Source organism: Notolabrus celidotus, chromosome 7, assembly GCF_009762535.1.
Source record: "Notolabrus celidotus isolate fNotCel1 chromosome 7, fNotCel1.pri, whole genome shotgun sequence".
Lineage (NCBI taxonomy): Eukaryota > Metazoa > Chordata > Actinopteri > Labriformes > Labridae > Notolabrus > Notolabrus celidotus.
In genome coordinates this window covers 1,836,321-1,858,796 of record NC_048278.1, presented here as the reverse complement: position 1 = coordinate 1,858,796, position 22,476 = coordinate 1,836,321, and the positions used below count along the sequence as shown (strand labels likewise).

Genomic DNA, 22,476 nt, shown 5'->3' with positions numbered 1-22,476 from the left:
ACGTTGAGCTAAACTCCATCTTTTAAACTCTTCCTCTACATGACCTTGCTTTCTCTCCACTCTCCAGAAACACTTTTCGTATGATTGAGCAGGATGACTTTGACATCAAATCCAAGCTTCACACCATTGTGAGAGGAGAGGACGAGGCAGCCATGGTGGAGAGCGTTGGTCTGGCTCTGGTGAAGCTCCCTGATGTCCTTCAGAGGCTGCGCCCTGACATCCTGATCGTGCATGGTGACCGCTTCGACGCGCTGGCTCTAGCCACCGCTGCAGCGCTGATGAACATTAGAATACTTCACCTGGAAGGAGGAGAGGTGTGGAGGCAGGGATCACAAATCCAAGAGATTTTACATCCAAAATATAAATTGCATATAATCTGATCCTTGTGTGCAAGAACTTTGAGGTTCATGTTAATAATGATAGGTAACATTTAAGATCTCTGTCTCCTTCGCATCTTTCCCAGGTGAGTGGTACGATTGATGACTCAATCCGTCATTCCATTAGTAAACTGGCCCATTATCACGCGTGCTGCACACGCATGGCAGAGCAGCACCTCATCGCCATGTGTGAGGACCACGCTCGCATCCTGCTGGCCGGCTGCCCCTCGTATGACAAGCTGCTGTCCACTCACCGAAGAGACGACTACATGGATGTGATCAGGAGCTGGCTGGGTACGTGGGGACACAGCCGTGGGACGATTATATGATGTGAGATTTTAGAGCTGTGTGTGTTTTGATGGTGGGTTATTCATTCATGTTGCAGGTGACAAAGTGCAGGACCATGACTACATTGTGGCTTTGCAGCACCCGGTTACCACCGACATCCAGCACTCCATCAAGATCTATGGTCTGATGCTGGACGCTCTGATCTCCTTCAACAAAAAGACCCTCATTCTCTTCCCCAACATCGATGCTGGTGAGTTCCAGTGACTGGTTCCTCACTTCATTTCTCTTAACTTGCATTTTACTGATTGAATTAATGAACACATATTTGTCCGTCTGTGTAAACAGGGAGTAAAGAGATGGTGCGTGTGATGCGAAAGAAGGGCATCGAGCAGCACCCTAACTTTCGGGCAGTGAAGCACATTCCCTTCGAGCAGTTCATCCAGCTGGTGTGTCACGCCGGATGCATGATTGGAAACAGCAGCTGTGGAGTACGAGAGGCCGGGGCCTTTGGCACACCTGTCATAAACCTGGGCTCACGACAGACTGGCAGAGAAACAGGTAGGAAGACCAAACAGATAACAGAAGGATTGCTACTCCCTCCAGCTGCCATGTTCCTGATTCTCCCTCTGCTAGATCAGGAGGAGCTCAGTCAAAAAGTTCCTCACAGATCAGGATAAAAAGCTTGTTTGAGTTTTGCTAAGTGTGTACTCAAAACACACTTTGCAAGTTATCATTGCTTTCATAAGAAGTAAAAAGAAATCACTGATCCAAATCACCCAGGAAGTCTTTCATAATGTTTCTAAATGCATAAAGTCATATGAAACACACCCAGGTGACTCCTAAGTTTAGGGTTAGTGAACAGTTCATTATCAAAAGCATCAGTAGCAGCAGGTTCATTCATAACAGCACAGGAAACACAGACACATGCTCATATAGGTAGGGTCATTTTCTGCAGAGCAGCTAAATGAAGACACATTAAATCACTTTGAGGGACAGTGGGGGTCCTAAGTCTTTGGCACCTTTATTTTGGGGGTCCAGGGCTGAAAAGTTTGGGAACCCCTGATCTAATGAGTCTGAATCACAAGCTGTTGGTTACATCATATCAGACATTAAAGACTCAGCATGTGACCCATAGATGGTGCTGAAACCTTACCATGTGCCCCTTTCATGCTCCATGCATGTTGATCCACAGATTACATGATAACAATAAACCATACACAGAGAACATTCCTCTGTTGAATCAGTCCATCCAGGTTGTTCATCCTAACTTCTTCTTCTACTTCTTTGTCAGGTGAAAACGTTCTCCATGTCAGGGATGCGGACTCTCAGAATAAGGTCTTTCACGCCCTGGAGCTGCAGTTTGGAAAGAGATACCCCTGGTATGACCGAGTGCTGTGTCTGTTTGTGTGTCTCTATCCTCTCATGTTTACTTTTATTGTTTTTCAAAGAATTTCAACAACAATAGAAGCAAATAATGCATATTTATATCTAGAGGAGTAACAGCAGGTGAAATCTCAAGGTAGACGGCCTCATCTGGTAAATACTGTATATATGAAGTCAGTCTTAAATGCAGTCTACTCGCCCGCTCCTTTCTGACGGGTGCGTTGAGGTGGGCTGCAGAGGTTTGTCTCCTCTGGTTGTCACAGTGTAGTTTCTCCTGATTTTCCCAGCAGAGCAGAAAAGACTTTAGATGACACAACTCTTTTAGTATAACCTGATTCAATGTCTCCGTTTTATGAATGATATGAACACAGGTGTATTTTTCTGTTTCCCATCAGCTCTAAAATCTACGGAGATGGTAACGCAGTGCCTCGTATTCTCAAGTTTCTGCGTACCATTGACCTGGATGAGTCCCTCCAGAAGTCTTTCTGCTTCCCTCCTGTGAAAGACTCCAACTCCCAGGACATCGACCACATCCTGGAGACACAGGCGGCTCTGGCTGTCGACCTGGGAGGGTCCAACCTCAGAGTGGCTATCATCTGCCAGAGGGTAAACTGCATACACTGTATCTCTTTTTGATTCTACGTGTGTTTTCTTAGGTTTAAGTGTTGGTAAGGATTTAATTTACATCAATCAATCCTTCAAAATGCAGAAAGGGCTCATTTTTTTATAACGCAGCAATTTCAAAGATATTGAGATTACCAGTCTTCCAATGAGAGGCACAGCTGACTTGATTGACAGGTGGGAACACTGTAGCTGTCTGCTAGGAGGCTCAAAGCCCACCTCTTTACCTCATAATAGCTCGACAGCAGTAATATGGCTCCCTTTTTCTCCTCTCTCTCTTTCCCCTGCTACCTCTCCGTCCTCTCCACCTCTCGCTCCCTCCTTTTCTGTTCAGGGTAAGATCATAAAGAAGTACTTCCAGCCCAATCCAAAGACTTATGAGGACAGGATGCAGCTCTTATTAAAAATATGTGAGGATGCCAGGCGGGACGCCGTGGGCCTCAACTGCAGGTTGCTGGGCATCGGTAAGAATCAACACACTTCCAGTCGCACTTTCATAAATCCACAGACTTTGATCTAAAAGCTCCACCTTCGACTTCTCAGGAGTGTCCACAGGCGGACGTGTGAACCCGCAGGAAGGTGTGGTCCTTCATTCCACAGAGCTGATCCAGGAGTGGTCCTCTGTGGACCTGAGAACACCCATCTCTGACGCCCTGCACCTTCCCGTCTGGGTGGACAATGACGGCAACTGTGCCGCTCTGGCTGAGAGGAAGTTTGGTCACGGGAAGGGAGTGCAGGACTTTGTCACCATCATAACAGGAACAGGTGAGAACTTCAGTTTGAAGTCATTGAGTGTTTGGTGAGAGATGCTGCTGTGAAAGAAAAGTTCATCACCAGCCTTCACTTCAGTGTGAGAGCCTTTCTATCGTCTGTCAACCTAAGAGAAACAGCAAGCTGCATTATGACACCTTGTCAATTCTAAGATATTTGTGTTCCTGTGACATCCAGTATGTGGACCTTCCAAGATATTTATTCAGCTGTGTGACAGTAATCCTGATCCCACTCTCATGCTTAAGAAACAAACAAATAGAGTGTACTGACTTCTTTAATCGACTTATTAACCAGTTACCTAACAGCTCTGAGGATAATAGAAAGGTAATATCTTGTGTCTGTGCATGCAGGTGTTGGAGGAGGGATTATCCACCAGAACGAGCTGGTCCATGGCAGTACCTTCTGTGCTGCAGAGCTGGGTCACATCATGGTATCGATGGACGGCCCTGACTGTCCATGTGGCAGCAGAGGGTGCATAGAGTCCTACGCGTCCGGCCTTGCTCTGCAGAAAGAGGCAAAAAGGCTGCACGATGGTGAGATGTTTGTTTTATCTGTGTGAGGCTGCAGAGTTGAGTCTCAGTTTCACAGTTAAAATTTACAGTAAATTAGAAAAGTGTGTCCTTAAGGAAAATGATGTGCTCACTCTGAAAAGTGTTTTAAAAATGGTGTCTTCTGCTGTTAAATGTGCAGAAAGAAATGATTCAACCAATGAAGGTTTGTAGATTTATTGGGGTCTGCTACATTTATAAATTGAAGAAACCCTGAAGTCATTTTTGAACCATTTATGAATTGTAAACTTCATGCTGATGCTTTTCTGCACTCACTCATTTCTAGCTGTGTTCTGTTACTAAGAAGGCTTTGTAGAACACATAAAACTGGGCTCTCCTCTGCCAACCCTATCTGTTTTTGGGCATACATAACAGCTGTCCCATTGTCAATCAGACTATGTGCACCCCATGAGGGGGGGCTTACTCCCTTGGGACTTTCTTTCTCTAATCTTTTTTGTGTCATGTACAGTCATGGCCAAAAGTTTTGAGAATGACACAACTATTAATTTTCACAAAGTCTGCTGTTTCAGTTTTTATAATGGTAATTTGCATATACTCCAGAATGTTATGAGGAGTGATCAGCTCAACTGCAATTAATTGCAAAGTCCCTCTTTGCCTTGAAAATGAACTTTATCACCAAAAACACATTTCCACTGCATTTCAGCCCTGCCACAAAAGGACCAGCTAACATCATTTCAATGACACACAGGTGTCACACACATTAACACAGGTGTGGGTGTTGATGAGGACAAGGCTGGCGATCAATCTGTCATGATTGAGTGACTGGACACTTTAAAAGGAAGATGGTGCATGACACCATTGTTCCTCATCTGTTAGCCATGGTTACCTGCAAGGAAACACGTGCAGCCATCATTGCATTGCACAAAAAGGGCCTAACAGGGAAGTTTATAGCAGCGAGTAAGATTGCACCTCAGTCAACCGTCTATCCAATTATCAAGAACTTCAAGGAGAGAGGTTCAATTGTTGCCAAACAGGCTCCAGGGCGCCCAAGAAAGTCCAGCAAGCGCCAGGACCGTCTCCTGAAGGTGTTACAGCTGCGGGATCGGGCCACCACCAGTGCAGAGCTTGCTCAGGAATGGCAGCAGGCAGGTGTGAGTGCATCTGCACGCACAGTGAGGCGAAGACTTTTGGAGGAAGGCCTGGTGTCAAGGAGGGCAGCAAAGAAGCCACTTCTCTCCAGTAAAAACATCAGGGACAGACTGATATTCTGCAGAAGGTACAGGGACTGGACTGCTGAGGACTGGGGTAAAGTCATTTTCTCTGATGAATCCCCTTTCCCATTGTTTGGGGCATCTGGAGGAAGGCTTGTTCGGAGAAGACGAGGTGAGCGCTACCATCAGTCCTGTCTCTTGCCAACAGTGAAGCATCCTGAGACCATTCATGTGTGGGGTTGCTTTTCGGTCAAGGGAGTGGGCTCTCTCACAATCTTGCCTAAAAACACAGCCATGAATAAAGAATGGTACCAGAACGTCCTCCGAGAGCAACTTCTCCCAACCATCCAAGGGCAGTTTGGTGATGAAGAATGCCTTTTCCAGCATGATGGAGCACCTTGCCATAAAGCAAAAGTCATAACAAAATGGCTCGGGGAACAAAACATTAAGATTTTGGGCCCTTGGCCAGGAAAGTCCCCAGATCTTAATCCCATTGAGAACTTGTGGTCAATCCTCAAGAGGTGGGTGGACAATCAAAAACCCACAAATTCTGACAAACTCCAAGCATTGATTATGCAAGAATGGACTGCCATCAGTCAGGATTTGGTCCAGAAGTTGATTGACAGCATGCCAGGGAGAATTGCAGAGGTCTTGAAAAAGAAGGGTCAACACTGCAAATATTGACTTATTGCATGAATTCTGTGTAATTCTCAATAAAAGCTTTTGATACTTATGAAATGCTTCTAATTGTATTTCATTATACCATAGAAACATCTGACAAAAACACCTAAAAACCCTGAAGCAGCAGACTTTGTGAAAATGTAATATTTGTGTCATCCTCAAAACTTTTGGCCATGACTGTAGTCTATACCTGATAACTTTATTTGATTATTGCTTTGAAAAACTACATCTTTAATATTGAGCACTTTTATATCTTTTCACTGTTTTATTTAAAATAAATCAATAAATAAAAACAAAGTCTTTCTAGACTGCACAAATTCACTTCCTTAAAATTCAGAAAGAGAAGAAAACCAAGATCAGATCTAGCTTTCCTCCTACATCGCATTCAGCTTCACATCATTGATTATCATTGACCTGCTTTTGTCTGTTTCTCTCAGAGGAGCTGCTGAAGGTGGAGGGGATGGACATGAAGATGGCTGAGCCAATCACTGCTGCACACCTCATCAGTGCAGCCAAACTGGGAAACCCTCGAGCTGAGGCTGTTCTCAACAAAGGTGAGAGCACTGAAGAAGGACACTTCAACTCTATTAATCTATTTATTATGGAGATACATCACTATGAGTCACCGGTGACTGTGAGGGTTTATTGTAAAAGTCTTCTCTTCTCTCCCCTCTCCAGCCTCCACAGCTCTGGGTGTGGGTATCGTGAACATCCTCCACATGCTGAACCCCTCTCTGGTGATTCTGTCGGGGGTCTTGGCCTCTTACTACCAGGCTCCGGTGCAGAATGTCATCTCTGAGAAAGCCCTCATGTCTGCTCAGAACATCAAGGTCCTTGTGTCACAACTGGAGGAGCCGGCTTTACTTGGAGCAGCTAGCATGGTGTTGGACTACGCAACCAGGAGGACATATTAAAGAGACCGCTAGGAGAGACTGCTACCGACCAGATGACTGGATAACTGAAACTAGTACTGACCAGATAGATGCAGAAACACATCTAAGGGATATTTTTTAAGGCTTCAGTGAAAGACAACACATTAAAACTATCATGCCAGTGCCAGGATTTGAACACATTTTAAAAGTATGGAGGTGTGCCAGTTGTTGTATCTAGCCAGTGATACATGTTCTGTGAAGTGGGTCCAATGCAGGGGCCAGATATGCCACCTTTTTTTATTTTCTATGCCTCCCAGTGAAGTCGAGCTTGAGAGCAAACAAGCCAAAATGTCCCCTTGAAGGAATTGAATCCTCGCTGCTCTTAAAATAATGTCGGAGGAAAAGTCTGTCGTGATGAAAGCTTGGTTCATACGTGACCAAAATATTTCTGAAACATTCTCCTGAAGCTTTCTCTCAATTCTTCTGTTTTTCATATCTTTTTTAAAAAGTTTCAATCTCAGTGGTGGGATAGGAGTTTCCGTTATTACGTTACATTTCCATGTCATGTTAGTGATTAAATTATTAAAGGTTCTGGGAGAGAAAATAAGTGCTGAAGAAAAAAGTTCCTTTTGGTTGTGAAGGCTTTCTATGAAATCTGAGGTTAAGGAGTAAAAACGTTTTGCTGGAGGGTGTCATTGAAATGATAATGGCTGCTACACGATGACAAGGACCCGGGGCTGAGTGTTCTGTCAGGGTCCAGGTTCAATTTCTGTTTTTCTTTTGTATTATTTTATTATTAGTCATTACCACAGACCTTACAAACTTTGAGACTGATTTCTAAAGTTTATTTACGCCTTCTCGAGATATTCTGTATCTCAACATCTGCTTTCTTTGTATGTGGTACTCTGTGCCGTATTGTACATTACATGCTTAATGATCATTTTAAATGGAATAACTTTTGGTTTCTTTCCAAATAAATGAAACTCTTGTTATAGATATGCACACAGAGTGGATGTTATTTATTAAAGAAAACAAATATATCAGGGGTTCCCAAACTTTTCAGCCAGTGACCCCCAAAATATAGGTGCCAAAGACTTGCGACCCCCACTATCCCTTCACTTGCCAGAGGGCAACCCCACTTCATTTTGCTGCTCTGCAGAAAATTAGCCACCTAAGCTCATTTGGCTTTGTTTCCTGTGCTACTCTGATTTAACCACTGTTACTGATGCTTTAGTAATTAATTGTCCTAACCTTAGGAGATATCTAGCTGCAAAGAAAGGCAGAAAACTAATGGAAAAAATGTATTTGCAAGGTTTCGATTTCAGATTGAATTACTTTAAAAATATATATATATTTACAGTAATGGACACTGTATGAAATTTTAGATTACTAAAAAAAAAACATCTCGCTACCTCCAGTTAGTGTCTGGCAACCCCCCAGGTCAAAACTATCTTTCCATCCTTCATCAGTTTTTATGTGTCAGTCTCTTTGAGACGCCATATTTAAATCACTCGATTCACACCTTGAGATGTTCTCCAACAATTCTGGATTGTGAGAGTTAAAGTCACCATGAGAGAGAACTTAGGTCTCAAAGTGAGATTAGAATTCCAAAACTATTAACTATTAACAGTAGTCTTTTATGAATATAAATTCCCATCAGAGTTCTGTCTTAAGTCTTTTTAAGTCTTCTTTAAGTATTTTTGCCGGTCTAACTTCTAAAAGTACTCCATTGTCAGTGGAGTTGAAAATACAAGGAATACAAAGAGCCCCTTTAAAATCCCAAATATCATCCTGTTTGCAGTGATTAATGGATATATGAAGAAGGACTGTCAATGTGAACAAATCAAATACATCTTAACTCGTTCTTTTTTAACATGGAGCGTCATTTAACTACATTTAAGATAGAAAGATAAGATTAAAGATAAAGTGAGACCTCAGCTTGTGAGTGTCAGGAAACCTCTGAGCAGGTCTCTACAGACCCGCTGTGATGACGGGTCATAAAATCATTGGTGGATTCCTTCAGAATTTCACCTGAGAACTGGTGCGTTGACTGCGGACTTAACCTTCAGGGAGTCTTGATAAGACCAGAGCCCTCTTAAGACAAGTGTAGCAGGATGAGGCCTGCAACTTATTACCTCTGGGTAATACTAGCCTACCGCCGCCTGGGGGCACCCTATAAACGGGAGGCAGTAGGCTAGTCTGCCCCCTCTTGCTCTTTCCGCCCCGTCCTGTTGCCTCACTTCCACAAGTGTTCACCGACCCAGGTAGGTTGGTAGCAGCTGTTGTAGTCTTTTTGTAAATTGTTACACAAAGTTTGTTTGTGTTTTGGAGATATTGCAGCTCCCCGCCTAAGGAGCAGGAAGCTTCCCTCTCCCTCGGTTCATGCTGTGAAGCGCCTGTCTGGTATGTACGCTGAATGGCGTTTGATTCATTCTGCCTTTAATCATGTAGCGCTCATTAAGATGGCTGTTGTTATTTTATCTGCTATTTAGATGCTATTGTGGCCGATTGGCGAGGGGAGCTGTGATAAGATAAGATATACTTTATTTGACCCCCGTTGGGGGAAATTCTTTTGTTACAGCAGCTTAATACACGGGACAGGAGAATACAACAATGTACTAACATAGTTAAAAAATATAATAACAACAATAATAGCAATGACAAGGTAAAATAAAATAAAGTAAAATAAAGTTAAAATAAAATATGGCAACTATTACAGATATATACACACTATGTACACTTCTATCTGATAATAGATTAGGTAAGTGATCCACTGCTGTTTTGCGGAGGCCTTGTTTTGCCTCTCTTCCGTTTCCCGAATTACCGTTTGGCTGTACTGCAGTCTTTCTCTGTCTTGTGACACTGCTTAGCTTTGCCTGTCTGTCTGTCTGCCTGCCTGTGAGCCGTCTTGCTGCTTGCTGCTGCCTGCCTGTGAGCCGTCTTGCTGCTGCCTGCCTGTGAGCCATCCAGCTGCTGCCTGCCTGTGAGACGTCTTGCTGCTGCCTGCCTGTGAGCCATCTTGCTGCTGCCTGCCTATGAGCCATCTTGCTGCTGCTGCTGCCTGCCTGTGAGCCGTCTTGCTGCTGCCTGCCTGTGAGCCGTCTTGCTGCTGCCTGCCTATGAGCCATCTTGCTGCTGCCTGCCTGTGAGCTGTCTTGCTGCTGCCTGCCTGCCTGTGAGCCGTCTTGCTGCTGCCTGCCTGTGAGCCGTCTTGCTGCTGCCTGCCTGTGAGCCATCTTGCTGCCTGCCTGTGAGCCGTCTTGCTGCTGCCTGCCTGTGAGCCATCTTGCTGCTGCCTGCCTATGAGCCATCTTGCTGCTGCCTGCCTGTGAGCCGTCTTGCTGCTGCCTGCCTGTGAGCCATCTTGCTGCTTGCTGCTGCCTGCCTGTAAGCCGTCTTGCTGCTGCCTGCCTGTGAGCTGTCTTGCTGCTGCCTGCGAGCCGTCTTGCTGCCTGCCTGTGAGCCGTCTTGCTGCTGCCTGCCTGTGAGCCGTCTTGCTGCTGCCTGCCTGTGAGCCGTCTTGCTGCTACCTGCCTGTGAGCCATCTTGCTGCTGCCTGCCTGCCTGTAAGCGGTCTTGCTGCTGCCTGCCTGTGAGCTGTCTTGCTGCTGCTGCTGCCTGCCTGTGAGCTGTCTTGCTGCTGCCTGCGAGCCGTCTTGCTGCCTGCCTGTGAGCCGTCTTGCTGCTGCCTGCCTGTGAGCCGTCTTGCTGCTACCTGCCTGTGAGCCATCTTGCTACTGCCTGCCTGTGAGCCGTCTTGCTGCTGCCTGCCTGTGAGCCATCTTGCTGCTGCCTGCCTGTGAGCCGTCTTGCTGCTGCCTGCCTGTGAGCCATCTTGCTGCTTGCTGCTGCCTGCCTGTAAGCCGTCTTGCTGCTGCCTGCCTGTGAGCCATCTTGCTGCTGCCTGCCTGTGAGCCGTCTTGCTGCTGCCTGCCTGTGAGCCATCTTGCTGCTTGCTTCTGCCTGCCTGTAAGCCGTCTTGCTGCTGCCTGCCTGTGAGCCGTCTTGCTGCTGCCTGCCTGTGAGCCGTCTTGCTGCTGCCTGCCTGTGAGCCGTCTTGCTGCTGCCTGCCTGTGAGCCGTCTTGCTGCTGCCTGCCTGTAAGCCGTCTTGCTGCTGCCTGCCTGTGAGCCATCTTGCTGCTGCCTGCCTGTAAGCTGTCTTGTGACACTGCTGCCTGCCTGTGAGCCGTCTTGCTGCTTGCTACTGCCTGCCTGTGAGCCGTCTTGCTGCTTGCTGCTGCCTGCCTGTGAGCTGTCTTGCGGCTTGCTGCTGCCTGTAAGTTGTCTTGTGACACTGCTGCCAGCCTGTAAGCTGTCTTGTGACACTGCTGCCTGTCTGTAAGATGTCTTGTGACACTGCTGCCTGCCTGTAAGATGTCTTGTGACACTGCTGCCTGCCTGTAAGATGTCTTGTGACACTGCTGCCTGCCTGTAAGATGTCTTGTGACACTGCTGCCTGCCTGTGAGCCGTCTTGCTGCTTGCTGCTTCCTGCCTGTAAGCCGTCTTGTTGCTTGCTGCTTCCTGCCTGTGAGACCTCTTGCTGCTTGCTGCTGCCTGCCTTTAAGCCGTCTTGCTGCTTGCTGCTGCCTGCCTGTGAGCTGTCTCGCCTGCCTTCTACGCGCAACGGTGCGGAGCCCCGCCTGTAAGCCCAGCTGTGGGTCCAGTGTGGGCGCTTCAACTGTTGGGCCGCTGAGGCAGGCTGACCGATTCGTGGGACCGCTTCATACGGCTGCTCTTCTTCTACGGCAACCAGTCGATCTGGGACTATTTTACCTCTTTTTCTTGATTTGGACTGAATGGACTCTGGGGGATTGGGATATGAGTATTTTGTGTTACTGTCATTAGTAGTGTTTTCTTTTTCATTTGCTGACTTGATTTACCATTTGGATAAGTTATTTAAGTTGCTTATTTTTGGGTTTAGTTATTGTATGTTTTATTTAACTGTTTCTGTTTGCTTCTCTTTATTTCAGTAGCTGAGAGCCTGGTGGTGGCGCTGGTGACCTGGGTGGTGGTTCCCTCCTTCTTTGTATGCTCTGTGCCCAATTTGAGTTTTTCCATGTGTGTGTGTGTTCTTCACGTGTGATTGGGGTGTTTTCAATTTGATTTTTCTCACTGGGATCCCTCCCCTCAACCTATCGCACCTGGTGAGCCTCAGCCACATCCCCTCTACCCCCCCCCCCCCCCCCATTTTCTGAATGGATGCTTTTTGTTTGTCTAGTAGTAATTTTAAGAGTATAATAATAAAATAATTGTCTTATCGTAAACCTCGTCTCAAGCCCCTCTCTGTACACATATATCAAACCAGTTTGCAATTTAAGTGTTAAATTGCCTTTAATACTTCCCTGGGTGAAATTCCCAGAGTGGCATTACCCTACCCTTGTGCTGCCACAACCAGTCTTTTTGTTTTGCTTTTTCATGTCAGGTGGCATACCAAAAATTCTTGTTGTACTCGTTCTGTAGTTTCTGTCATCACGAGTAGACTGCACCCTCTCATGAACTAAAGGAGGGTTGGTGAACGCCTTATCAAGCTAAATCATTATTTGATAATCCTTGGCATCTGTTCAACGATTGTTCGAATAATCACCCCACACACACACACACATACACACACAGAAAAACACAAACACACATACACACACACCCACCCACCTGTCCCATTAACAGCCGTTTGTGTGGCAGTCACGTTAACCATCATCAGCGGTGGCAGCCATATTGCTGCTGTCGAGCCAGTGTCACAAAAAGAGGCGGGCTTTGAGCCTCCTAGCCAACAGCTGCAGTGTTCCCACCTGTCAATCAAGTCAGCTGTGCCTCTCATTGGAAGACTCGTAATCTTAATATCTTCCAAATTGCCGCGTTATGAAAGATTTCACCCCCCGTACAGTGTGTGTCGATCGAGAACTGAGCTATCCAGACTACACTTGTCTTTTGAACCAGACTGTAAACATGTTTATTTCTGCTGTAAAGATCATCTTCTTTGAATTGGTGTGTATGTGGTGTGATGGAATTCATCAATAAACTGGACACTGGAGGAGAAATAACATAACAGTACACAGGCAGGGGAGTGCAGTGCAATGCCAAGTCAGTTCTGCCAGACAAATCCTCAGGCATGTACCTTTATTCCCCGTACACTACAGTTAGATAACCATATTTGGACAATAGGAAACAAAACAATTGGGAAGAAGAGCTGTGCTCTAGTCTGGAGACAGTAAGTTGGTCACAACACACAGATAAAGACAGGAACGGGGGAAAGACCTTGATTACTACACTGACCCTGTCTCTCCTATCCCCCCTAACCACAGCTGACATAGAAGTAACTCTGCCCCTGACACTTAGACTGGAAGAATACAAGAGTTAAACATTCTTACATACATATATATATAAGACTATGAAAACTCCACAACATGTGGTTTCTAGTACTTCTGGAGCCAGCTTCAAGCGGATCCTCGATGAACTGCAGGTTTTAGCACTTCCGCATTGGACTCATGTTTTCAGACCGGAGGTTGCCGCTTGATCGGACCAGTAGTTTCCCAGAATGCACAGCGCTCATTCTGCTTTTTCTTTCTTCTTATTATTTGATGGAGGCACTCAGTTTTTAGGTGCTCTGAAAACTATTAAATCTCATATAAAGCACTTCTTAACTTTTGAAATCATAAGTGATGCTAGAGAAGCAGGTTCTCTGTCAGCTTGGTCGTTGTTTACTTCCGCTTTCTGAAACAGGAAACACTGGCTGTTTCCGAAATTGCCTACTATACTAGCAGTACGTACTGATATGTCCAAAATTCAGTATGTAGTAAGTAGTATGTGAACAAGAGCAAAATCTGCAGTAAGCCAAAACTCCCCGGATGTCTACTGATTCGGGAAAATTTCACAGTATGCATCGGACCAGTCTGACTCGCGTACTGTTTCCCATAATGCATAGCGCTCGTTCTGCTTTTTCTTTTTCCTCATTTTTTGACGGGAGGAAATCCGTTTTTGGGTGCTGTGAAAGTTATCAAATTACATATAAACCACTTCCTAACTTTTTAAATCATAAATGGATGCTAAATAAGCTTTTTATTTATCGGCTTCGCCGTTGTTTACTTCCGCTTTCCGAAACCGGAAATCCAGCGAAGTCTGGCTCAGCATGCTGCATGACAGATCGAACAGAACAGTCATACTACATACTAAATTCAAACGCAGTATGTAGTAGGCAATACCTACTGCCTACTACATTAGTAAGTAGTATGTAGCAGGCCGTTTCGGAAACAGCCACAGTCACGTCTGGCCCAGCATCCTGCAGACCAGATCCAACAGAACAGTCATACTACAGACTATATTCAAACGCAGTATGCAGTAGGCAGTACCTACTAAGCAGTACTTGTGTTTAATGCAGTTAGCATTCTTCTTCTTCTGTTTACTAATGCGGTTAGCAAACAGCTTTGAGACGCTCTGTAGCCACCGTCTGGAAGGAATACTGTATTACAACCAGGCACCGGTAAAAATGATGAAAAATTTAACTTTTAAAATGAAAAAAAATTCAAAGTAACTTTTAGAATTTTTACAAAATGAACAAATATTTGAATATTCAAAAATCATTGCCCATCCCTAGTTTCAAACTTCAGCAGCTACAGGAAAGAAACACTAGTAAGCTTTTGAACACGCGTCAACACAAATGGAGAGACAAATGGAGGATGGAGAAGAATCAGAGATGTGAACCCTCACGTTTTTACCATCACCTCACCATCGTAGCTGATTTGGTGACTTCAGTCTCAGCTGGGGGGGGGGACATCCAAAACCAAATCATTTTAATAATAGATAAACACAATCAGAATAAAGATAAATAAATAAGATAAAATAATAATAAAAAGGGGGGGGGTGAAGTAGTTCAGTGGGCAAGCAAGAAGCCGGGTCAACCAAAACAAAGTGCTACAATAGCACAACCACCACCACTAACACCAACAATAATAATAATAATAATAATAATAATAATAATAATAATAATAATAATAATAATAATAGTATTTATAGTAATAATATTAATAATAGTAATTAATTTAATTTGATAAAAATTAAGAATAAATAAATAAACCAATAAGACAAAAAATCTTATAACTAAATAGTAAATAATCATAGTCATGATAATACTAAAGGTAATAATATCCATAGAACTAATCATAATTCTTAGTATCATTTACACATTAACCTTAACCATCATCATCTCTGCCTCTTCCCTTCACCCGGAGGTCCCTCCACTTCCCCAAGTTCACTTCTTTTTTTTTTTTGTCTGTTTATTTTATATATATGTATATAGATATATATACATATATACATGCACATACATATATTTTTTTTTGGGGGGGGGGGTTGTTTGTTTGTTGTTGTTATTATAATTTTTTTTTTTTTGTTTTTTTCCCGATTTTGTTGGGTTCCAAAACGTCTTTAGTGTAGCTCTGTTGTGTTTTCATGCAACAGCATCTGAATATTTGGAAGGCCCAAGTGAGTATGACCTGTGGGTGGGTTTGTTTGGACATTTAAGGTATAACATGAGGCTGAACGAAAAACCTGATCGCACCTCACCTCTTCTTTTGTTTTCCAGGAGCTGTACTATCTGAGAACGCAAAAAAAACAGAGACAAGATGGAGAGGAAGAACATGGATGAGCAGAATCAGGTGTGTGATGACATCAAATAAATCATCATATACAGGATGTGGTTAGAGAACAGGAGGAGGGAGGAGTGTTTATGTGTCACGCTAAAAGAGAGCCAATCAGTTAATGATGTGTGTGTCTGTGTGTGTCTGTGTGTGTGGGTGGGTGTGGGTGTGGGTGTGCGCGTGGGTGTGTCTTTGTGTGTGTATGGGTGTGTGTCTTTGTGTGTGTATGGGTGTGCGCGTGTATGGGTGTGTGTCTGTGGTGAAGTGTCAGAGAAAGTTAAAGGTGTGTGTGGCGACATGCAACAGAGCGGACTACTCCAAGCTGGCCCCCATCATGTTCAGCCTCAAATCCCACCCTGATGAGTTTGACCTGGACGTGGTGGTGCTCGGCTCTCATCTCATTGATGATTACGGGTAAGATCAGCTCCTCTACAGCTTCCTTCTTTAATGCACGTTGAGCTAAACTCCATCTTTTAAACTCTTCCTCTACATGACCTTGTTTTCTCTCCACTCTGCAGAAACACTTTTCGTATGATTGAGCAGGATGACTTTGACATCAAATCCAAGCTTCACACCATTGTGAGAGGAGAGGACGAGGCAGCCATGGTGGAGAGCGTTGGTCTGGCTCTGGTGAAGCTCCCTGATGTCCTTCAGAGGCTGCGCCCTGACATCCTGATCGTGCATGGTGACCGCTTCGACGCGCTGGCTCTAGCCACCGCTGCAGCGCTGATGAACATTAGAATACTTCACCTGGAAGGAGGAGAGGTGTGGAGGCAGGGATCACAAATCCAAGAGATTTTACATCCAAAATATAAATTGCATATAATCTGATCCTTGTGTGCAAGAACTTTGAGGTTCATGTTAATAATGATAGGTAACATTTAAGATCTCTGTCTCCTTCGCATCTTTCCCAGGTGAGTGGTACGATTGATGACTCAATCCGTCATTCCATTAGTAAACTGGCCCATTATCACGCGTGCTGCACACGCATGGCAGAGCAGCACCTCATCGCCATGTGTGAGGACCACGCTCGCATCCTGCTGGCCGGCTGCCCCTCGTATGACAAGCTGCTGTCCACTCATCGAAGAGACGACTACATGGATGTGATCAGGAGCTGGCTGGGTACGTGGGGACACAGCCGTGGGACCAATATATGATGTGAGATTTTAGAGCTGTGTGTGTTTTGATGGTGGGTTGTTCATTCATGTTGCAGGTGACAAAGTGCAGGACCATGACTACATTGTGGCTTTGCAGCACCCGGTTACCACCGACATCCAGCACTCCATCAAGATCTACGGTCTGATGCTGGACGCTCTGATCTCCTTCAACAAAAAGACCCTCATTCTCTTCCCCAACATCGATGCTGGTGAGTTCCAGTGACTGGTTCCTCACTTCATTTCTCTTAACTTGCATTTTACTGATTGAATTATTGAACACATATTTGTCCGTCTGTGTAAACAGGGAGTAAAGAGATGGTGCGTGTGATGCGAAAGAAGGGCATCGAGCAGCACCCTAACTTTCGGGCAGTGAAGCACATTCCCTTCGAGCAGTTCATCCAGCTGGTGTGTCACGCCGGATGCATGATTGGAAACAGCAGCTGTGGAGTACGAGAGGCCGGGGCCTTTGGCACACCTGTCATAAACCTGGGCTCACGACAGACTGGCAGAGAAACAGGTAGGAAGACCAAACAGATAACAGAAGGATTGCTACTCACTCCAGCTGCCATGTTCCTGATTCTCCCTCTGCTAGATCAGGAGGAGCTCAGTCAAAAAGTTCCTCACAGATCAGGATAAAAAGCTTGTTTGAGTTTTACAAAGTGTGTACTCAAAACACACTTTGCAAATTATCATTGCTTTCATAAGAAGTAAAAAAAATCACTGATCCAAATCACCCAGGAAGTCTTTCATAATATTTCTAAATGCATAAAGTCATATGAAACACACCCAGGTGCTTCCTAAGTTTAGGGTTAGTGAACAGTTCATTATCAAAAGCATCAGTAGCAGCAGGTTCATTCATAACAGCACAGGAAACACAGACACATGCTCATATAGGTAGGGTCATTTTCTGCAGAGCAGCTAAATGAAGACACATTAAATCACTTTGAGGGACAGTGGGGTCCTAAGTCTTTGGCACCTTTATTTTGGGGGTCCAGGGCTGAAAAGTTTGGGAACCCCTGATCTAATGAGTCTGAATCACAAGCTGTTGGTTACATCATATCAGACATTAAAGACTCAGCATGTGACCCATAGATGGTGCTGAAACCTTACCATGCGCCCCTTTCATGCTCCATGCATGTTGATCCACAGATTACATGATAACAATAACCATACACAGAGAACATTCCTCTGTTGAATCAGTCCATCCAGGTTGTTCATCCTAACTTCTTCTTCTTCTTCTTTGTCAGGTGAAAATGTTCTCCATGTCAGGGATGCTGACTCTCAGAATAAGGTCTTTCACGCCCTGGAGCTGCAGTTTGGAAAGAGATACCCCTGGTATGACCGAGTGCTGTGTCTGTTTGTGTGTCTCTATCCTCTCATGTTTACTTTTATTGTTTTTCAAAGAATTTCAACAACAATAGAAGCAAATAATGCATATTCATATCTAGAGGAGTAACAGCAGGTAAAATCTCAAGGTAGACGGCCTCAACTGGTAAATACTGTATATATGAAGTCAGTCTTAAATGAAGTCTACTCGCCCGCTCCTTTCTGACGGGTGCGTCGAGGTGGGCTGCAGAGGTTTGTCTCCTCTGGTTGTCACAGTGTAGTTTCTCCTGATTTTCCCAGCAGAGCAGAAAAGACTTTAGATGACACAACTCTTTTAGTATAACCTGATTCAATGTCTCCGTTTTATGAATGATATGAACACAGGTGTATTTTTCTGTTTCCCATCAGCTCTAAAATCTACGGAGATGGTAACGCAGTGCCTCGTATTCTTAAGTTTCTGCGTACCATTGACCTGGATGAGTCCCTCCAGAAGTCTTTCTGCTTCCCTCCTGTGAAAGACTCCAACTCCCAGGACATCGACCACATCCTGGAGACACAGGCGGCTCTGGCTGTCGACCTGGGAGGGACCAACCTCAGAGTGGCTATCATCTGCCAGAGGGTAAACTGCATACACTGTTTCTCTTTTTGATTCTACGTGTGTTTTCTTAGGTTTAAGTGTTGGTAAGGATTTAATTTACATCAATCAATCCTTCAAAATGCAGAAAGGGCTCATTTTTTTATAACGCAGCAATTTCAAAGATATTGAGATTACCAGTCTTCCAATGAGAGGCACAGCTGACTTGATTGACAGATGGGAACACTGTAGCTGTCTGCTAGGAGGCTCAAAGCCCACCTCTTTACCTCATAATAGCTCGACAGCAGTAATATGGCTCCCTTTTTCTCCTCTCTCTCTTTCCCCTGCTACCTCTCCGTCCTCTCCACCTCTCGCTCCCTCCTTTTCTGTTCAGGGTAAGATCATAAAGAAGTACTTCCAGCCCAATCCAAAGACTTATGAGGACAGGATGCAGCTCTTATTAAAAATATGTGAGGATGCCAGGCGGGACGCCGTTGGCCTCAACTGCAGGTTGCTGGGCATCGGTAAGAATCAACACACTTCCAGTCGCACTTTCATAAATCCACAGACTTTGATCTAAAAGCTCCACCTTCGACTTCTCAGGAGTGTCCACAGGCGGACGTGTGAACCCGCAGGAAGGTGTGGTCCTTCATTCCACAGAGCTGATCCAGGAGTGGTCCTCTGTGGACCTGAGAACACCCATCTCTGACGCCCTGCACCTTCCCGTCTGGGTGGACAATGACGGCAACTGTGCCGCTCTGGCTGAGAGGAAGTTTGGTCACGGGAAGGGAGTGCAGGACTTTGTCACCATCATAACAGGAACAGGTGAGAACTTCAGTTTGAAGTCATTGAGTGTTTGGTGAGAGATGCTGCTGTGAAAGAAAAGTTCATCACCAGCCTTCACTTCAGTGTGAGAGCCTTTCTATCGTCTGTCAACCTAAGAGAAACAGCAAGCTGCATTATGACACCTTGTCAATTCTAAGATATTTGTGTTCCTGTGACATCCAGTATGTGGACCTTCCAAGATATTTATTCAGCTGTGTGACAGTAATCCTGATCACACTCTCATGCTTAAGAAACAAACAAAAAGAGTGTACTGACTTCTTTAATCGACTTATTAACCAGTTACCTAACAGCTCTGAGGATATTAGAAAGGTAATATCTTGTGTCTGTGCGTGCAGGTGTTGGAGGAGGGATTATCCACCAGAACGAGCTGGTCCATGGCAGTACCTTCTGTGCTGCAGAGCTGGGTCACATCGTGGTATCGATGGACGGCCCCGACTGTCCATGTGGCAGCAGAGGGTGCATAGAGTCCTACGCGTCCGGCCTTGCTCTGCAGAAAGAGGCAAAAAGGCTGCACGATGGTGAGATGTTTGTTTTATCTGTGTGAGGCTGCAGAGTTGTGAGTCTCAGTTTCACAGTTAAAATTTACAGTAAATTAGAAAAGTGTATCCTTCAGGAAAATGATGTGCTCACTCTGAAAAGTGTTTTAAAAATGGTGTCTTCTGCTGTTAAATGTGCAGAAAGAAATGATTCAACCAATGAATGTTTGTAGATTTATTGGGGTCTGCTACATTTATAAATTGAAGAAACCCTGAAGTCATTTTTGAACCATTTATGAATTGTAAACTGCATGCTGATGCTTTTCTGCACTCACTCATTTCTAGCTGTGTTCTGTTACTAAGAAGGCTTTGTAGAACACATAAAACTGGGCTCTCCTCTGCCAACCCTATCTGTTTTTGGGCATACATAACAGCTGTCCCATTGTCAATCAGACTATGTGCACCCCATGAGGGGGGGCTTCCTCCCTTGGGACTTTCTTTCTCTAATCTTTTTTGTGTCATGTAGTCTATACCTGATAACTTTATTTGATTATTGCTTTGAAAAACTACATCTTTAATATTGAGCACTTTTATATCTTTTCACTGTTTCATTTAAAATAAATCAATAAATAAAAACAAAGTCTTTCTAGACTGCATAAATTCACTTCCTTAAAATTCAGAAGGAGAAGAAAACCAAGATCAAATCTAGCTTTCCTCCTACATCACATTCAGCTTCACATCATTGATTATCATTGACCTGCTTTTGTCTGTTTCTCTCAGAGGAGCTGCTGAAGGTGGAGGGGATGGACATGAAGATGGCTGAGCCAATCACTGCTGCACACCTCATCAGTGCAGCCAAACTGGGAAACCCTCGAGCTGAGGCTGTTCTCAACAAAGGTGAGAGCACTGAAGAAGGACACTTTAACTCTATTAATCTATTTATTATGGAGATACATAACTATGAGTCACCGGTGGCTGTGAGGGTTTATTGTAAAAGTCTTCTCTTCTCTCCCCTCTCCAGCCTCCACAGCTCTGGGTGTGGGTATCGTGAACATCCTCCACATGCTGAACCCCTCTCTGGTGATTCTGTCGGGGGTCTTGGCCTCTTACTACCAGGCTCCGGTGCAGAATGTCATCTCTGAGAAAGCCCTCATGTCTGCTCAGAACATCAAGGTCCTTGTGTCACAACTGGAGGAGCCAGCTTTACTTGGAGCAGCTAGCATGGTGTTGGACTACGCAACCAGGAGGACATATTAAAGAGACCGCTAGGAGAGACTGCTACCGACCAGATGACCGGAATACGGACCAGATAGATGCAGAAACACATCTAAGGGATATTTTTTAAGGCTTCAGTGAAAGACAACACATTAAAACTATCATGCCAGTGCCAGGATTTGAACACATTTTAAAAGTATGGAGGTGTGCCAGTTGTTGTATCTAGCCAGTGATACATGTTCTGTGAAGTGGGTCCAATGCAGGGGCCAGATATGCCACCTTTTTTATTTTCTATGCCTCCCAGTGAAGTCGAGCTTGAGAGCAAACAAGCCAAAATGTCCCTTGAAGGAATTGAATCCTCGCTGCTCTTAAAATAATGTCGGAGGAAAAGTCTGTCGTGATGAAAGCTTGGTTCATACGTGACCAAAATATTTCTGAAACATTCTCCTGAAGCTTTCTCTCAATTCTTCTGTTTTTCATATCTTTTTTAAAAAGTTTCAATCTCAGTGGTGGGATAAGAGTTTCCGTTATTACGTCACATTTCCATGTCATGTTAGTGATTAAATTATTAAAGGTTCTGGGAGAGAAAATAAGTGCTGAAGAAAAAAGTTCCTTTTGGTTGTGAAGGCTTTCTATGAAATCTGAGGTTAAGGAGTAAAAACGTTTTGCTGGAGGGTGTCATTGAAATGATAATGGCTGCTACACGATGACAAGGACCCGGGGCTGAGTGTTCTGTCAGGGTCCAGGTTCAATTTCTGTTTTTCTTTTGTATTATTTTATTATTAGTCATTACCACAGACCTTACAAACTTGAGACTGATTTCTAAAGTTTATTTACGCCTTCTCGAGATATTCTGCTTTCTTTGTATGTGGTACTCTGTGCCGTATTGTACATTACATGCTTAATGATCATTTTAAATGGAATAACTTTTGGTTTCTTTCCAATAAATGAAACTCTTGTTATAGATATGCACACAGAGTGGATGTTATTTATTAAAGAAACAAATATATCAGGGGTTCCCAAACTTTTCAGCCAGTGACCCCCAAAATATAGGTGCCAAAGACTTGCGACCCCAACTATCCCTTCACTTGCCAGAGGGCAACCCCACTTCATTTTGCTGCTCTGCAGACAATTAGCCACCTAAGCACATTGGCTTTGTTTCCTGTGCTACTCTGATTTAACCACTGTTACTGATGCTTTAGTAATTAATTGTCCTAACCTTAGGAGATATCTAGCTGCAAAGAAAGGCAGAAAACTAATGGAAAAAATGTATTTGCAAGATTTCAATTTCAAATTGAATTACTTTAAAAATATATATATATTCACAGTAATGGACAATGTATGGAATTTTAGATTACCAAAAAAAAAACATCTCGCTACCTCCAGTTAGTGTCTGGCAACCCTCCAGGGGGTCCCGACCCCCACTTTGGGAACCCCTGGAATATACGAATGAAGAACACAAATTCTGTTGACACTTCTCCACAGTTTTCTTTGTTTCCTTTTATTAGTTTGGTTTAGTTCTAGTTGTATGTGCACT

General features: G+C 44.3%; 2 protein-coding genes across 3 annotated transcripts in view; both read left to right on the top strand.

Moving 5' to 3' along the window:
- The window catches only part of LOC117815671 (bifunctional UDP-N-acetylglucosamine 2-epimerase/N-acetylmannosamine kinase-like), a 29,025-nt gene extending 21,312 nt beyond the window's left edge, over positions 1 to 7,713 (top strand). Inside the window, exons 4-14 of one of the 2 annotated variants that reach the window (XM_034687521.1) lie at positions 68 to 314; positions 464 to 671; positions 763 to 915; positions 1,011 to 1,223; positions 1,957 to 2,044; positions 2,444 to 2,654; positions 3,004 to 3,133; positions 3,213 to 3,434; positions 3,791 to 3,973; positions 6,279 to 6,395; positions 6,520 to 7,713. In XM_034687521.1, coding sequence (XP_034543412.1) covers positions 68 to 314; positions 464 to 671; positions 763 to 915; positions 1,011 to 1,223; positions 1,957 to 2,044; positions 2,444 to 2,654; positions 3,004 to 3,133; positions 3,213 to 3,434; positions 3,791 to 3,973; positions 6,279 to 6,395; positions 6,520 to 6,755 — 2,008 coding nt within the window. In that variant the 3' untranslated portion in view covers positions 6,756 to 7,713. The remainder of the gene's footprint in view (positions 1 to 67; positions 315 to 463; positions 672 to 762; positions 916 to 1,010; positions 1,224 to 1,956; positions 2,045 to 2,443; positions 2,655 to 3,003; positions 3,134 to 3,212; positions 3,435 to 3,790; positions 3,974 to 6,278; positions 6,396 to 6,519) is intronic. The other variant, XM_034687522.1, reaches the window with a different exon arrangement.
- Positions 7,714 to 15,284: 7,571 nt separating this feature from the next.
- On the top strand, positions 15,285 to 21,261 carry LOC117815672 (bifunctional UDP-N-acetylglucosamine 2-epimerase/N-acetylmannosamine kinase-like). The gene is made up of 13 exons (XM_034687524.1): positions 15,285 to 15,363; positions 15,611 to 15,759; positions 15,864 to 16,110; positions 16,260 to 16,467; positions 16,559 to 16,711; positions 16,807 to 17,019; positions 17,750 to 17,837; positions 18,237 to 18,447; positions 18,797 to 18,926; positions 19,006 to 19,227; positions 19,584 to 19,766; positions 20,505 to 20,621; positions 20,746 to 21,261. The coding sequence occupies exons 1-13, from the start codon at positions 15,331 to 15,333 to the stop codon at positions 20,979 to 20,981; spliced, it is 2,190 nt and encodes a 729-aa protein (XP_034543415.1). The 5' UTR covers positions 15,285 to 15,330; the 3' UTR covers positions 20,982 to 21,261.
- Positions 21,262 to 22,476: the final 1,215 nt, after the last annotated feature.